Raw genomic sequence first — 17,973 nt, 5'->3', positions numbered from 1 at the left:
TGCTGAGTGAAGGAAAGAAGAAGCTGTAGCTCAAAGTGAGACCTTGCCCAAGACCCATGGGAAACACAATGCAGCATCCCTTTGTGGTTGCCCCCTGCAGGAGCTGGCAGCCCCTGGACCAGGACACAGGGAGTCAGTTAGATCACAGACCAAAGGGCCGAAACAAAGGCTGTTATTTAAATAACACCTCCAACTCCAGGGCCTGGGACCCATGCCAGTGGGCATGGGGAAAGAGTGAGGGAGATGTGCTTCGTCCTGTTTCAATGGCTGTGCTTCCTGGGAAAAAGGAGTGGCAATGGAGTGTCCCTCCTCGAGTGGAGAGCCCTGTGAACCTGGGCATCAACCCCTGGGAAACTCACATTAGTTTCCTGAAATAAATTACTAAAAGTCCAAGGGCTGTTTCAAAAGATCCAAAAAAAGTTCCTACTCTCTCCAATAAACTACCAAATCATTCATTCATTCAACAAAGTTTATTTGGGATCTGCTTTATGCAAAGCAATTCCCTTTGATTTACTCTATTAAAATTCTATCCAAAAGGGAAAAATACTTTTTTTTCCTTCCGGTCTGAGTCCCCAGTGGGCCCTGTAAGAGGCCCTGTAGGACCAGAGGGTGTGCTTCCAAGTATAAAGGCCTTGGGGCACCTGGACAAATCACGGAATACTGGGGCATGCATGGTGGGTGGAGGGCATGCATAGTGAGCTGGATAGCGAGGGCTCCAGAATTCAGGCTTCCCTCTTTTCTAGGTGTGTGATCTTGGGCAAGTTACCTTTATCTCTGTGACTCAGGTTCCTCCTGTGCAAAATGGTAGTCATAATAGGACCTAGCTCATAGAATTGTTGTAAAAATTAGATGAAACAAAAAGTCTTCCATGAAGTTGCCTAGAGCAGTGGATCCTAGCCCTATCAGACACAATACTCCTTTTTCATATCAAATATTTTATAAGACCACCTTTACTATTCTGGAATGAAATTTATAGATAATATAACCCACCTACACACATTTTTTAAATCAATACATTGCCCTAACTATAAGATATAAAACTAAAAGGAAAATAATCTATTAATTTAATAGAATAAAATAATATGCATTGTGATCTAGAAATGTTTGAGCGTAATTATACTAGAAGAAATAATGAAGTAGTCCAGTGCCTACACCTACTTATAATGAATCAGTTTGAATTTAAGAGAAGTAAAATAATATTCACTGGAACATTATGGGTACTACATCACATTTGATATTTTGAAACAAGGCTAAATAAGTAGTACATATTCATACAGATACGTAGAATCATTATTTATCTATAAATGTAGATGAAGAGAGGTATGTTGTTTTGGCAACTCCAAAACCATGAATATTTTGCTGTTGGTAGTGTGGTTTTCTGAAATAGTGAACAACTCTTGGTCAAGATAAATACAGTATTTTCTCAGTTTATATTATGATAGCATCCATGATGAATTCAGTGTATATTGTAACTGTGGGGGCTGGGTGCAGTGGCTCATGCCTGTAATCCTGGCACCTTGGGAGGTCAAGGTGGGAGGATTGCTAAAGGCCAGGACTTCAAGACCAGCTTGGACAACATAGCAAGATGCCTGTCTCTACGAAATATAAAAAGAAATTAGCCAGGCATGGTGGTGCATGCCTGTAGTTCTAGATATTTGAGAGGCTGAGGCAGGAGGATCACTTGAGCCCAGGAGTTGGAGGTTACAGTGAGCTCAGATCACATGCCACTGCACTCCAGCCTGGGCAACACAGTGACACCCTGTCTCTAAAAACAAAACAAAACTATGCAAAAAGTACTTAAGTGTTTATCTATAAAATGGAATTAGGTTCTAGGCTCAGACCAATATAAAGAGGTTTTCTAACTCCATGAACATCTGGTGGTGCATTCAAATGTCACCTGAAACACAGGACAAATCTTCATTGTACAAAACTGTCTCTGCTATGGCAGGAAGTCTAGCTCCCTTCTACCTCCCCCTAGTTAGTGCCACCAACCATTGTAACAAACATAAATACACATGTTTCTAAAGTGCCTCTAGGGGGGCAGCACTGCCACCATTGATCAATGTGTCAAGGTTTATGGGATTATCCAACAGGTAGCACGCTAAGCAATATAGGGTGATAGCCATGCAAACTCCAGGAATGCAGACCAGAGTGCGCATTTGAAAACTCTATTAGCACATTGCACTTGAATCCGACTGTTTTTTGTGTTCTGCTACATGTTTTTTTGGTTGGGACCATGGGTCAAGGCCATTTCCCAATTGATAGGGAGTGAGGCCTCTCTTAAAGAGAGTAAAGAAGAAATCAGCACCAAAACAGACAAAGCTACGGTCACAGAAACTTCCAAGTAAAGAAAAGTCTCTGCAAAGTGATAGACCTTGCATTTTTCTTCCCTTGACAATTATTGGGACCTCTTTGAAAAGAAAGTCAATACTCTACAAATAATCCTCAGTGTGTTCACCTATGACTCTGTCATGAATCAAAATCACAGAGTATTTTGCAATGTTGTGACATTTTGCCTCTCGACTGAATGTATCTAAAGTAAAACACTGTCTCTTGTAGATATAAACCCAACATCTAGCAAGATCAGTCAAAGCATAGATGTGAGGTAGTCAGCTAGTCTGCGCCCATGCCGACCCCATTCCTTCCCATATGCAGCCTTAATGATCAACAAAACCTTACTTGAATCTGAGGTCTTATTCACCACTAAAAGGAACGATCATTTTTAATCAGCTCAAGAAGAGGCGGATCCTCAGACAGGGAATTGGAATTCAGCACCAGACAGAAGGGGAACTCTATAGTCTCCTTCTCGGCGTCATTCTTTATTTAGTGGGTCCATCTGGACTTTCAAGAGGGCAGCTGTCCCAGTATCTGCTCCGAGGCCAGGGCTGCTGCGATGGCACTGACCACGTGGAGGCAGCCCCGACATGGGATAGGGTGGGCCCTGAGCCCTCATGATCAAGCTACATCCTACAAAGAGATTTTATGGGGTCATGTTACTCTGTTTATTTCTCTGTTGTTCTCCCAGCCTGTGGTAAGGGCTGGTCTAAAGAATCCAGCCTGGTCTCCGTGCCCTGTATGTGGGTGTATGTGCGTGGTGGAGGGTGGAGACGATGAGTGAAAAATCCCAAGGGAAAATGCTAGTCACCCCTTTCCACACAGAGATTCTCCCTTCATTGCTAAGTGTGGAGGAGTTGGCTTTAATTCATTAACAAAGGTGGTAAATTTTCCCCACAGGCTCTGGTGGAGCCAGAGAAGTCCTGGTTTTAGATGCACCAGCAAGATAACTGCAAGGGGTTCTTAAGTCCATGGGCTAAGCCCACATTGGCTTATCAAACTTGAAAATAAGATGAAGGCTAATCTTGTAGCAAGGAGCTATGATGCTGGTGCCCATCTTGTGAGCTGTATGGAGCAGACTTTGTATCCATTTTGCCAGGAGACAAAGTGGATCCACTAATAGTTGGCAGGGGTAAGCCCGCCCTTGGGAGAGAGTGGCTCCATCCACGGCTAGAACAGATCCAGCAAAGTTGGGAACCAAACAGGCTTGACATATGTCATCTACATGTGTTTTGGGGTACAGGGAAGCGGCCAAGAGAAAAAGTGAACAAATATACAAATAAACAAAATAAACACCAAAAGCATTTTCTCAAGGTTTGTTTCTCATCATCTCTCCCTCTCCTCAGGAGTCAAAATCGTGGTGGTCCCAGGAAGCCCCTAGAGGCAGGAGGAAATGCACCGGGAGAGGACTGGGATGGCTCTATCTTTTGAAGAGAAACTGACATCATTTCCAAATGCCTAGAGGAATGTGCCCTTACAGAGACCTCAATGTTGGAGCTGCTCTCTTTAGCAAGCACAGCAGCCTAAACATCCCCGACACCTCCACCATCTGGCCATCTGCTCCACAGAGTGACCTCCCCAACTTGGGGCACACTTCGGAAGACAACCAGAGGGGAAGACCTCTCTGCAGTGAATATAGATATTGCAAAGCCAGTGCTCTCAACCAATGGCTCTTAGCCCTGCATGCATATTAGAATCGCCCGTGGAGTTTTTAAACACACCCATGCCTGGGCCCCACCGCCAGAGATTCTGATTTAATTGGTCTGGGGTAGGACCCAGGCGTGGATAGGCTTTCAAAGCTCCCCAGGTGACTCTAATGTGCAGCCAGAGCAGAGAACCACCACATTATACAACAGAAGAGGCCCTCGGGCTCTCACTCAGATCCCAGTTACTCTTAATTGATATATACTTCTAACAATCCAGTTGTCTGGTTTTCTAGCTGTTACAAGATTAAAAGCAGCACTTTTAGAAGGGGAGAGAAAGGCTGCTAATGAAAAGACACTAAAAGCAGCAAGACATAACACATGAGAGTCTGATCACAGGGTAAAGATAGAAAACCTATAAAAAGCAAGCACAGCACTCACCCTGTCCCCACTCCAGCATATCCTATTTACAGCAAGGGCCTGAGAGGACCACTGATGAGGAGGGAGCATGAGGGCTGCAGCAGGAAGGGTGAATGACATATATAGACTGTCCATGATGTGTAAGGCGTGTGTTGACACTTGCTACAAACAGCACCTCATTTAATGCTCATCACAGCCCTATGAGATAAGTATTACTAGCCCATTTTATAGATGAAGAAACCAAGACTCAGGGAGGATCTCTGGCTTGCTCAAAGTTGCACCAGCAGTGAACTGCAAAGCTGGAATTTGAATGTCAAATGTCAGTTGGTTTGACTCAAAAGCTCACATATGTTTGAAAGTGCCATATCTGCCTATTCAGCACAATAGCTGTTATTTGTAATGATGACCCAAAATCTAGAGCTGGATTACCCTCAGTATCCAGCTGTTTAAGATGTTCACTTTAGAAATAGTTATACAGATAGATACACACACACACACACACACACACACACACACATACACGTGCTTTTTCACAGTGATGAAAGAATTGGGTATCCAGTTGGGAAATAAATAAATAAATAATACAGGTTATTTCCCAGCTTGCACATTCAGCAATGAATACCAGATGCATAAAGATGGAAATGAAACCATAAAGGTGCTAGAAGAAAATATAAGTGAATATTTTATAATCTTAGGATGGGGAAGGACTTTCTAAACATGTCAACAAAAGCAGAAACCATAGAGGAAAAAGATTGATAGATTTGACTACAAAAAAAATTAAAAACTTCTGTACATCAAAAACCACCATAAATTGAAAAAATATTCAACCTCACTAGCATTCAAAGAAAGGCAAATTAAAACAGCAATGAGAGACTTTTTTTTTTTTTTTTGCTGATCTGATTGGCAATGATTAAAAAGAATGATAATACCAACGGCTGGCATGGGTGAGGGGAAATCAGCACTCACACACCGTTGGAGGGAGTGTAAATTGGTACAATCTTTCTGCAAGGCATTTTGGCAATATGTTTGAAAAAAGCCTAAGAAGGCACATACCTTTGACCCAGTGATTTCATGTATAAAAATTTATCCAAAAGACAGAATTGATCCACTATACACATGAATGCACATGTAAAATGTGTGCAAGGATTTTATTCACTGATGACTGTTTAGAACATTCAAAAATTGGAAGCAATATGAATGTTTAATAAAAGTACATCAGTAAAATATATTATACATAAAAAATAATACTATGAAGCTATCAAAAGTGATGCTGTAAGCACAGATAGACCAATAGAATAGAATGGACAGCCCAGAAACAGGTCTAAACAAATATGAGAATTTGGTCTCTGATAACTATCAAATCAGTGAGGCAAAGGCAGATTTTTAAATAAATGGTGTTTGGCTAACTGGAAAAAGATAGAAGCTGGACAGATATTTTACATAGTATACCAGGATAAACTTCAACTGGATCAAAGATATAAATTCATGAAATAAAACCATAAAATTACCAGAGGAATAACAGAACTCCTTTATAATCTTGGAATAGTAAAGACCTTTCTAACTGATTCAAAATCCAGAAGTCATGAAATAAAAGACCAACAAATACATCTACATTAAAATCTTAAAATTACTGCATGGCAAAAACACCATAAACAAAGTAAAAAAAAAAAAAAAAACCAAATAACTAGAAAAAAAATTACAACTCATTTCACAAAAGGTCAATCACCCTCATACATAGTTTGTTCCTATAAATAAAGACCAATAACCCAACAAAAGTACCCATTTTCAAAAAAAACAAAGAAATATAAATGGCCTTTAAGCATATGAAAGAATGTTCGTCATTTATAATAAAAGGAATGCAATTATATAGCAGTTACAATGATATACCCATTTTTCACCTATCAGATTTGCACATAACCAAAATATATTTAATACTCAATTATAGAAGTTGAAGAGAAATAGACACCTTCATTCAAAGATAGTAGGAGTACAAATGGTACATCCTTATTAAGTGCAATTTGGTATTTTTTATTGATATTCCTAATGTATTTACTCCTTGATTCATCAGTCCTATTCTCAGAATTTTTCCTGAAAATATATTTGCACACATACAGAAATGTATACATTATAGCATTGTTTGTAATAGCAAAAGATTAGAAATAATCCAAATGTCCAATTATATATAATTTGTTAGATATTATGGTCCATACATACCATGGAATACCAGGAAGCTCTCTATGTACTGATAAGGAAAAGTCTCCGCTATGTACTATTGTTTGTTTGTTTGTTTTTTTAAAAAAGCAAGGTGCCTGGGGGCAGGGAGGGAGGAATGGGCAGACACAGAGGATCTTCAGGTCTGTGAAAATACTTTGCATGATTCTATAATGGTGGGTAAATGTCATTATACATTTGTCCAAGCTTATAGAATGTACAACACCAAGAGTGAAGCCTACCTAATGTAAAATCTGGACTTTAGGTGATAATGATGTCAACGTAAGTTCATCAGTGTAATCAGTGTACCACTCTGGTGGGGGGTGTTGATTATGCGGGAAGATGCCTGTGTGGGGGCAGATGGTATATCGGAAATCTTTGTATCTTCCTCTCAATTTTGCAACAAACCTAAAACTGCTCAAAAAATAGTCTTTAAAAAAGCAAAAAACAGACTGTAATCTTAGCACTCTGGGAGGTTGAGGTGGGAGGATCGCTTGAGGTCAGGAGTTCAAGACCAGCCTGAGCAAGGGCGAGTCCCCTCTCTTTCAAAATTAGAAAAATTAGGCACAATGGCATGCACCTGTAGTCCCAGCTACACAGGAAGCTGAGGCAGGAGGATCACTTGAGCCCAGGAGTTTGAGGTTGCAGTGAGCTATGATGACAACACTGTACTCTACCCGGGGCAACAGAGTGAGACTCTGTCTCAAAAAAATAACCAAAAACCAAAAACCACACAAGAAATGAAATCAAATAAGGCAAGGCACCTAATAATGTATAGTGTGTAAACTTCTGTATAAGAAAGGCTGGGGAATATATATTTACATTTGCTTGTATTTTCAAAAAGGAGCACTATAAGAAAAGTGGTGAGGAAAGGGGAAATCAGAACCAGGTGAATGGGGACATGAGTGGGAGCAAGAATTCTCAAGGTATGCTTTTTTATATTGTTTTGAATTTTGAACTATATGAAAGCATTGTCTATTTTTAAAATAAAATTAATTTAATATATAATGATGCAGATTCATTTGTGTTGACACAGATTTTCAAAGTGGATTTAGTGCATAAAGTAGGTCACAGAAATATATATATAGAATAATCCCAGTTTTGTTTTTTAAAATATCATAGCTATATGGTCTTAAGCATCTATATTGGGAAATAGGAAAGTCTAAAAAGATATACTCTAAAATATTAATAGTGGTTATCTGTAGTTGGTGGGATTTAGGGTTATTTCATTTTAATTATTTTTCTTTTTATGTGTATTTTCTAATTTTTGTAAGATGATCATGTTTTATTTCTATAATTACAAAAATAAAGAGAAAAACTTACCTGAAACAAGCCTCAGGGAAAAATAACAACCCAGGAGAGATATTTGCAACACAATAAAGAATTTAATATCCTTATGTTTAAAGAATTCTTGCAAAAAATAAGGAAAAGAAGAATGCTCTAGGAGAAATCCAAATAGACAATAGGATAAATGTTTGTATACTTATACAGTATATTATTAGAAAGCAATAAAATAACTTTTTTTTTTTTTAAGAGAAAGGATCTCACTCGCTTGCCCAGGCTGGAATATACTGGCATGATCATAGCTCACTGTAGCCTTGAACACCTGAGCTAAAGCAATCCTCTGGCCTCAACTTCCTGAGTAGCTGGGGTTATAGGAATGTGCCACCACATCTGGACAATTTTTTAAAAATTTTTTTGTAGGGACAGGGTCTCACTGTGTTGTCCAGGCTGGTTTCAAACTCCTGGCCTCAAGTGATCCTCCCACCTCAACCTCTCAAAGTGCTGGGATCACAGGCATGAGCCACCATGCCTGGCCTAAATACCATTTAATGACAAGGATAGTTATTATATATTAAGGGAAAGCAGGTTAGCAAATAGTGTTGTTTCAATAAAAATATATCTATATCAGACTTACAGACTTTCAATGTATGTATTTACATATAGATATAAATATAAGCACAGAACAAATCTGTAAGGATAGGCACTGAAAGGCATATAGATGTGATTTCTGGATGGCAAGATTACAGCTGTTTAATTTTTCTCTTGTCTTATACTTTTCTGCACTGAAATGGTTACTTGCATAAAAGAAAATACTATTTATAGTATTGCCTTGTGAAAAATTTAGCCACAGGTTCCTCACATTATATTTAATAATGAAAAACTGAAAACAAACTAAGTATATAACAATAGGCATTAAAAGTGACATGGAGGTCCATGGGATAATTTCAATCACACATTACAAATTACCTTACAGAAAAATATTTATTAGTGTAAAACATTCGGGGTATGTGAAGAATATATACTATACACACACAAAGCAGTATATGCAAGATGACTACATTTTAAAAAAATAAAAATGTGTATGTTTAGAAAAATTTGAGGATACCCACCAAAGTATTTGTTAATTGTAGCTACCCCTGGATGATGAAATTGTGGATGATTTTGGTTTTATTTTTTTCTTTTTGATGGTCAGAATTTTCTAAATTCTCTACAATAAACAAACCCTTCTAAATTGAGAAAAAATAAAGCACTAAGTTATTTTTTAATGCTTAAAAAAATGCTCCAAGAAACAAATTCTAAACTACCTAAAAATTGACCCACCCAGAAAGAGCGATGAGTAAGGGATTCTGGCTCACTGAGGTGGGCTTTCTCTGTCTGCTAATGACAAGAAGTCAAGCACGGCCTTGGTCCTCAGCTGAGATGCCCAGCCCCTTTTCCTTCCCTTGAGTCTCCCTTGACCTACGGTGTCAGCCACCACACTGGGCACAACAAAACTGCCGACCAGTATATGAAGGCTGGGTGCTGCAACAAGGCAGGGATCCCCAAGAATCATCAGTCCAGCCAACTTGCCTCCCACAGGTAAGATAACAGTCTTGTTGGGCTGGAAGGTGGTTGGAGGGCAGGATGGTTGGTGAAGTGGCAAAGTGGCCAGGGCACAAAGGTTTCTCTGTAAGGACTCATTCCTGGCCCAGAACCTCCTTTGGCTGCTTCTGCTTTAGTTTCCTTGGCCATCCTAGTGTTATTGCAGAGCCTTCAAAGGAAAGACCAGCTACAAGGCGGAGTGTCTCTTAGGCAGCCCCCTTAAAAGGGCCAGGGCATAGAGGTAGGGTCTGAAGCCCAGGTAGCCCCCAGGCCTTTTCTGTTTCCTGAGAGTTTATTGCAACAGCCTCCTAACTGGCCCCTGCCCTCAGTCCTTGCCCTGTCCAACCCATCTTCCAAATTCTTGCCTTTGTTCTTGAAATACAGGTAATTATTTTATTCTTGGGTTCAAAACATTCTTTCCAAAATCAGTGCTTTTCAAACTTTACCACTGAAGTACATCTACAGAAATGCCTTAAGTTTTCCCAGGGGACTGCATAGCCTGAAGCTTCTGCATGTACAGCCAAACTCTCTTTGAGGTCTTCTGCTTTCTCCTAAAAATTCATGAGAATTTTGCATTCTACCCCATGATATATCTGAATTTCTTTTAATATGATGTTTAAAATTATTCACCTCAAGGAAAATTGATGCTCCTGAAAGAAATATTGTGTTTATCCAGAGGCTTCAAATATCCTCCCTGAAGAATTGTCTATAGGATAAAATCCAAACTCCTGACTCTTTACAACTTGGACTTCACAAACCTTTCTTTTCTCCTATGATTCCTTCATACATACTCCAGTCTCTGGGCCACCTGGACTCTTGTCATTTCCTAATATGCCAGCTTCTTCCCAGCCTCTGTGTTTTTGCTTCCTGTGGGACCACACTCTCCACCTGTTGACAACCCACCATCCCCCAAAGCCTCAAGGATGATCAAACACCACCTTCCACATTAGACCTTCTCTGAGAGCCCATGACACGTACGATGTGGGAGGTGCCATGAAAACAGCCTGTGTTTTGGAATCAGAAGGTCAGTGTTCAAATCCTGATTCCAACTCTTGACAGTGGACACGTTATCTAACGTCTCTTCGATCTCATTTGTAAAATGAGGAATAATTATGCTTCCCTCAAAGGGCTGTTCTAGGGATTAAGTAAGATTCAAGCAACTGTGTAATGCCTACAACATACTACCTTCTGCTTCTCCAAACTCCTATAGCAATTTATTTATATCACTTGTATAAAGAACACACGTTTACATAGTCATTCTTTTTATGATGGCGTATTTCCCCTAAATAGATCAGTGGTTCTTAATGTCCCAAAAAGCTTCTTGTATTACCCCCATGGTCCCATGGCCTGAAAGATTTTGGTTATTAAATCAAACACATTTGTGAAATAACGGCCTGCTTTTCTAAGTTCTTGATCCTATTAAGCTTTTCGAATATTGAGCGCATTCCCAGCCTTTCCTCTCATACCTAACTCTAGGGACTTGGAGTTGGGAGCCACCCACTAAGACCATAAACACCTTGAGACTACAGCTCTGTCTCCACACTTCCCGCAGCACCTTACTCAGCGCCTTGCACTTAGAACACACCTAGTAACTGCTTGTGGCACAAACAAAACGCTTCACACACATGACAGGGGGAAAAGCCCTCTCCAAACGAGCCAGTCAGAGTGCAGAAAGGGGTCATTGTTGCAGGAGGCAGAGCTGGAGGCGAGCCCTTCTCCCTCCATCCACCCGAAGCAGCACCCCCAATTACACCAGCTGGCCTACAATTTCTGTGTGTGAGCCGATTAAAAAGCATCCTCTCTTCAGTGTCTGGAAACTCCTGCAAAGAAAGTTTGCTGCCCAAAGTTGGCTTTTGACTATAGTCTTAATAAGAGGCCTCAGCAGGCTGTGGTTAGAGAGACAATGTCACTTAGAGGAGCAGCTTGAAGCGGCAGTTAGGAGAATTATTTTAATGAATACATTTCCTTTCAATTGTATGGGAATATCAAGATCCCATTAGAATGGGGAAGCAATTAGAACTAATAAAGATGAATGCACAGTGCTCAGTGCGTGTGGAATAACAAGCAGCCAACAAAGGGACTCTGGAGAGCCTGCTCTCATCCAAGGGAACCAGCGGCCAGCAGCCGGGAAACGGCTCTGTTCAGCTGCTCAAAGCCCCTGTGTCCCGCACATTCTGATCACGGCCAGCAAATGGTGTGAGTTAGGCCTCTGAGGTGGGGGTCGGGCGCTCCCCACCCCCCTAGCCCTGGCCCAGCCTCTTGGGGCTTGAGATGGGCTGTTGGCAGCCACTTGGCAACAGCCATTCAGACCAAGGCCCTGGCTCCTAGCCAGCTCTCTCCTGCCCCTCGCACTGGGCCTCATTGTGTCCAGGTGGCAAATGCCTTCTTGCCAACTCTCCTTCGAGGTTTAGAGAGGGGGTGGGACAGTGGAAGAAGGAAAAGGGGTGCATGAGTAGGGGGCCCTCTGCTCCCTGCATCTCTCCCCTCCCCTGCAGGCCAGGGTCTGCTCCTCCTCTGCTTTGGTGTTATGTTACAGACACTGGTGAGTCACAGGCAGCCAAACACAGAAGTACTGTTGCTTTCACAATTACTCTTCAAACAGTAACAAACAATTTTCATTACCCAAGTCAGATCGAATCATCCGCCTGGCCATCCTGCCTCAATCCCAGCCACACAAACAGGACCCAAAGCCTCACACTCTGCCCACTCTGCTGGGACAAAATTGGCCTTCATTTTGCCCCAGCCTAGGGATAGGGGACAAAGCTCTTCCTCTGATCCCTTCTTTGAGCCGGATCAGCTGCACCACTGTGAAGACTGTCAGGAAAAATAGGGAAGCCACAAGGACACTGCAGTTTGGGGCCCAGGCAGATCTGGGGTGAGTTGTTTGTTACTCAGCACCTGTGTGAAGAAAGCATTCAAGAGTTTGGAGGACTCCATTGCCAAGTTTAGAAGGAATCCAACAAGATAACCCTGGCCCGCCACCAAAGTATTCACTGGCCTCAAATGGAGTTTCAGTACTTGACATTTCTTTATTTAATCTTTTTGGCCAGACAGTTTTTTCAACCAGGAATGTGTAAGCTCATTCCGAAATGTCTGTATGAGACGCCAGGCACCATCATTACTGGGATTTTTCTACCACTTCTCTTTCTAAAAAAAAAAAAGTCTATAACATTTTATTTCTTAACAGAAATAAAAGCATGTTTACAGTTATAATCTTTTAAAAGCATGTTTACAGTTATAATCTTAATCAAACCTCAAAATCAGTCCATGGAGATGAGCACAGTAAGGGTTCTCAGGCCTAGAGTGGAGGAAACAGTGGCCCAGAGAGGTTTGGTGTCCTGTGCAAGGTCACAGAATGGATGAGTGACCTGGTCCAGGACTTTGTGCTAAGACACCTTCTTCACACCTCCACAGAGTGCTAGACATTCCAGGATAGCTCATCCTGCAATTCTGCTTTTCCAGTGTTAACTCCCTTCTCCCTTCCACATAATAAACAGTACTAATCACTATGGACTTTTGAAGACTCTAGTCTAGACTACAAAGGATCCTCTCTCTAGAAGATTCCAATTCAATAGTCATTAAGTTTTGCTATCCTCCCAACCAAATAGATATACCTTTCCTCCCTTTTAATAGCTTAGGTAAAGATTGGTTTTAAGAGCCTGCCTGTCCAGTTACATGGTGGGCACACCACCACCGGGAAAAATGATTGTTCAGGTCCCTTCCAGAATATAACATTGTAGCACCCAGGGATTGGCAAGTGGTTAAGCAAAGCCCATTCCCCTTTCTTACTCCTCACCACCTCCCATACCTAAAGGCCTATCATTTAATTTTTTTAAGTCTTTTGTATTTTTATAACTTCCAAGGTATAATTTATATACTACGAAATGCATAGCCTCTAAGTGTACAGTTTAATCTAAGTTTTGACAAATGTGTACCTATATCCAAATCAAGACACAGAACATTTCCACTAGCACAGAAAGTTCCTGGATACCCCCTTCCAGTCAACGCCACCCTAAGCCCCCACTGTCCTAATTTCTATCACCATAGATTAGTTCAACCTGCCTTGAACAGCAGATAAATGGAATCACATTATTAGTCTTTTATATATTTCTTCTTTCACTCACCATCTGCCAGACTCATCCATGTTGTCTCAGTAGTTTGTTCCTTCTTTTTTCATGAGTTGTATTATGCTATACATCAATTTTTTAAATCCAGCCCTATTACTGTTGATTTTTCCCTCAAAATTCTTTCCCTTCAATGTATCTCCTGCAAATCTCCCCAGCAATGCTTGCAGTGAGGAAAATATGGAAATGAAATATTTTTTTCTGTAACACTATTAGGTAGGAGTGGCTCTCTCTACTTTCAGGAGAAACAGATAACCAGGCAGTCCAACAGGTGGTCATGAGTACTAGCTTCAGAGTAATTCTATCCCAGGTTTCATTTCTGGTCTAGCAATAGCAAATGGGTGGTTCAGGGCAGATGATTTAACCCCTCTGTGTCTGTTTTCCCATTTGTAAAATGAGGATAATAATATCTTCCTAAAACGATGTGTGAGGGCTACATTACATTGTACATAAAATGTTTGGCACAATGGAAACTAACAATAGCCTGGAGCTAGACTATAATAAACAACCTCCTGCTTCATTTACACACTTTCAGTTTTTGCCAAATCATATAATATAAATGAGCATACATTTTCAAAAGTTTTTAAAAGGAACATTTCATGTTTATATCTAGAAAAGTGTGTGATATTTACTTAAAATAAATAACTGTTATTTCCTCAGGAAAAAAGCAAAGCCTTCCATCATTTATTCATTGACAATTATATATTGAGTACTGACTATGAGAGGCTCTTCAAAAGAGTTAAAGATATAGTCTTAGCTTTTAGGATGTTTGGTTTTGAGAGGGTAATAATATAAGCATAAAAATAATTACAATGCCAAGCAATGCAAGGTAAATAATAATAATAATTAACATCCATTAATGTAGTGGTTAAGAGCAGGTCTCTGAAGTCATATTACAATGGTTCAAATTCCAGCTATGTGATGCTGGGAAGTTACTTAACCTCTTTATGTGTTACCTCACCTGTAAAATGGGGATATCACTTAGCCAGCAGGGCTACATTATTGGCACATAAAAATATGTAAAATTAGCTAACATTTATTGAATACTCAGTATGTGCCAAACATTGTATTAAATGCTTACTTTCATTACTTCACATAATCTCCACAATGCTGTTACTATTATATCCATTTTGCTGACAAGGCAACTGAAGGACAGAGGTTTAGGAAACTTGCCCAAGACTATGTAGCTAGTAAACAGCAAATTATGCCATAAGAGACACAATCATCTATAAAATGGGGATGATAGTAATAGTACTTACCTTAAAGAGAATTAAATGCATTAATATTTGAAAAGTGTTTAGAACAGAGCCTAGCACATAAGGGTTATATATGTGGATGTTAAATAAATACAAATTACTATGGTGATTCAGAAATGACAGTAAATAACTTCCATGCATGGTAAACTAAGGATGGCTTTGGAAAGGTGATGTTTAAGCTGGGTCCTGGATAGTAGCTAGGATTTGGAGAGATGGAAGTGGTAGGGCATTTCAGACAGGAAAGGAAGGAAGGCAGGCAGAAAAGAAGGCAGGTAGGAAGGAAGTGGAGAGGGAAGAGGAGAGGGAAGGAAGGAAGGAAAGAAGAGACAAGAATTGGGAGAAAGTTAAAAAAGAAAAAGAAAAAAAAACATGTAGGTAAGTTTGACTAGGGCAAAAAATTTCCCCTTTCCTCCAACCTGTCACCATTCCTGCCAGCTGTACTTCCTCAGTATATCATTTTCCTCTTATCCCTGTAAAATCTGCTGTCCTGACTTCATCATAATCATCCATTGAACAATATTTATCGAGTGCCGCCACGAGCCAGACACTGCTCTAGGCACTGGGGATGCACCCCAGGGAACAAACCAAGTCCCAGTTCCTATTCTGCACTATAATTCTCCGAATTGGATTCCAAATTTTGGGTGGCCCAACTCTAATCCATCCTCCACACTGCCACCATGGATAACGTGAAGACACAGTTCTGGCCCAGATACTCCCTTGTTTAAATCCCTCTATTTTCCCATTGCGTCCAGAATAAATTTCAATCTCCCTAACACCCTGTTCGAGGCCTTTCACTAATCGGCCCATGCAGCCTTATCTCCCAGCCTTCGCCTCCATGCACTCTGCGCTTGAGCCACAGTAAAGCACTCAAAATCCGAGATATACACACTTATAAATAAGCACTTGCTGAAAGAACGTGGCTAGAACCCCGCCCCTCTTTCATCCCTTGTATACTGAAACATTCTCCACTCGGCATGTCTTGGATGGGAAAGCCCTAGTTACATTCCCCCGCTTTCTCCCCACCCCGCGCACCCTGGCTTTTCCACCCTAAAGAGCAGCACAGGGTGCCCGCTCCCCCACATCCCCGTCATCAACAGAAGCCCGAGCACCCCCACACCACAGACGGAGCAGAAAGAGGCGGGGCTTCGCGCCTCACCGGGGCCGCCATCTTGGCTGAGGTGGCCGGAAGTGGCCCGGCGGACGGGCGCGGACTGAGGCTGCGCAGTAGCCCCGCCGCAGGTCTCGGCCGCCGGCGGCGTTGCGGCAGCGGTTCCGACTCCAGTGCGGTGCCGCCGGGCAGCCACAGAGACCGCTCTGCTGCGGTTCCTAGTCCTCCTCGCGCCGCCCCAGCCGCTGTCCAACCCTCTGCCAGGGTTTGCGCAGTGGCTCAAACACCCGTCGGCCGGTGTACGCGCTCTGCACCTGCCTGCCCGAAAACATGCTGCAGAAACCCGAGAGCGGGGCTCTCCCAGTCCCTCCGGCCAAAGGGGAGAAGGATGGCGGCCATGATGGTGAGCCCCAGGCCCTGACCGCCTCGCAGGAGCAGGCCCCGAGCCCCCTGCAGGAGAGCCCCAAGGAGGACCTTAGCGCCGCGAGGGAGGAGGGATCCGCGGAGCCCGCCCCCACCCGGAAAGGCGCGAGGGCCTTGGCGGCCAGAGCCTTGGCCCGGCGCAGGGCCTACGGCCGTCTGAATCGGACGGTGGCGGAGTTGGTGCAGTTCCTGCTGGTGAAAGACAAGAAGAAAAGTCCCATCACACGCTCCGAGATGGTGAAATACGTTATTGGAGACTTGAAGGATCTGTTCCCGGAGATCATCGCAAGGGCCGCAGAGCATCTGCGGTATGTCTTTGGTTTCCAGCTGAAACAGTTTGACCGCAAGCACCACACTTACATCCTGATCAACAAACTAAAACCTCTTGAGGAGGAGGAGGAGGATCTGGGAGGAGACGGCCCCAGATTGGGTCTCTTAATGATGATCTTGGGCCTTATCTACATGAAAGGTAATAGCGCCAGGGAGGCCCAGGTCTGGGAGATGCTGCGTCGGTTGGGGGTGCATCCCTCAAAGTATCACTTTCTCTTTGGGTACCCGAAGAGGCTTATTATGGAAGATTTTGTTCAGCAGCGATACCTCAATTACAGGAGACAGCCTCACTCCAATCCACCGGAATATGAATTCTCTTGGGGCCCCCGAAGCAACCTGGAAATCAGCAAGATGAAAGTCCTAGGGTTCGTGGCCAAGCTCCATAAGAAAGAACCCCAGCACTGGCCAGCGCAGTACGGTGAGGCCCTGGCAGACGAGGCCGACAGGGCCCGAGCCGAGGCCAGAGCTGAGGCCAGTATGAGGGCCAGGGTCAGGGCCAATGCTAGGGCCAGCCTTCACCGCTGGTGAAAAGGTGGCCAGCCCCCCCCCCCATGTTATGGAAGCTATGTCGAATCAGTAGTAGTATAAGTGGGGCGAGGGTCGTTATTTCTGTAGAAGTGGTGTAACTTTAGGATTTAGGTTTTATATCTTGTTACGTTTTGCTATATTTAATATACTGTTAAAATGCTGTTTATAACTGATATTGGTCTACTTTTTTCTGTAGTATTTTGTTGTAGAGTTTTGCTGGTTTTGTAAAACGGATAGAAAAACTGCATTTTATTCTGTGATTTTGAACAGATTATGCAGCAATGCTGTACTTTAATGATTTGAAGGAACTCAGCAGCATGATGATCTAGTACCAGGAAAAAAGAATAGTTGATTGGTGTCTAGCCTCCCAACACTTTTTGTCTGTTGTATATTTAAAAAAAAAAAAGACTGACATGTACCTCCATTTGCTTAGCTGTCTTATTATCAAGAGAAAAAATAAAATGTGATAAATTAGAAGTATAGCCTGGTACACTTAATAAATTAAACATTTGTTGAGCATCTTGTTTTCTGTGTTGCACTGTTTGGGACTTAGAATGCTGAACAAGATAAAGATCCTACTTTTTTCAGAATTGGAGAATAAGTAAATCAACCAGAAATTACAGTGCAGTGAGTTGCAAAGGGACACCTAACCCATCTGGGGTGATTGGGTGAGGCTTGCTTGAGGTTAGCTTTAGTCAGAGTTTGGGGGAGGGGAGGGGAAGGAATAAAGG

General features: G+C 42.1%; 1 protein-coding gene across 1 annotated transcript; it reads left to right on the top strand.

Moving 5' to 3' along the window:
• The first annotated feature begins 16,064 nt into the window (after positions 1-16,064).
• Positions 16,065-17,761, top strand: MAGEF1 (MAGE family member F1). Its single transcript, XM_045539841.1, has one exon. The coding sequence runs from the start codon at positions 16,292-16,294 to the stop codon at positions 17,240-17,242; it is 951 nt and encodes a 316-aa protein (XP_045395797.1). The 5' UTR covers positions 16,065-16,291; the 3' UTR covers positions 17,243-17,761.
• Positions 17,762-17,973: the final 212 nt, after the last annotated feature.

Source organism: Lemur catta, chromosome 1, assembly GCF_020740605.2.
Source record: "Lemur catta isolate mLemCat1 chromosome 1, mLemCat1.pri, whole genome shotgun sequence".
In the NCBI taxonomy this organism is placed as follows: Eukaryota; Metazoa; Chordata; class Mammalia; order Primates; family Lemuridae; genus Lemur; species Lemur catta.
This window is presented reverse-complemented; position numbering and strand designations above follow the sequence as displayed.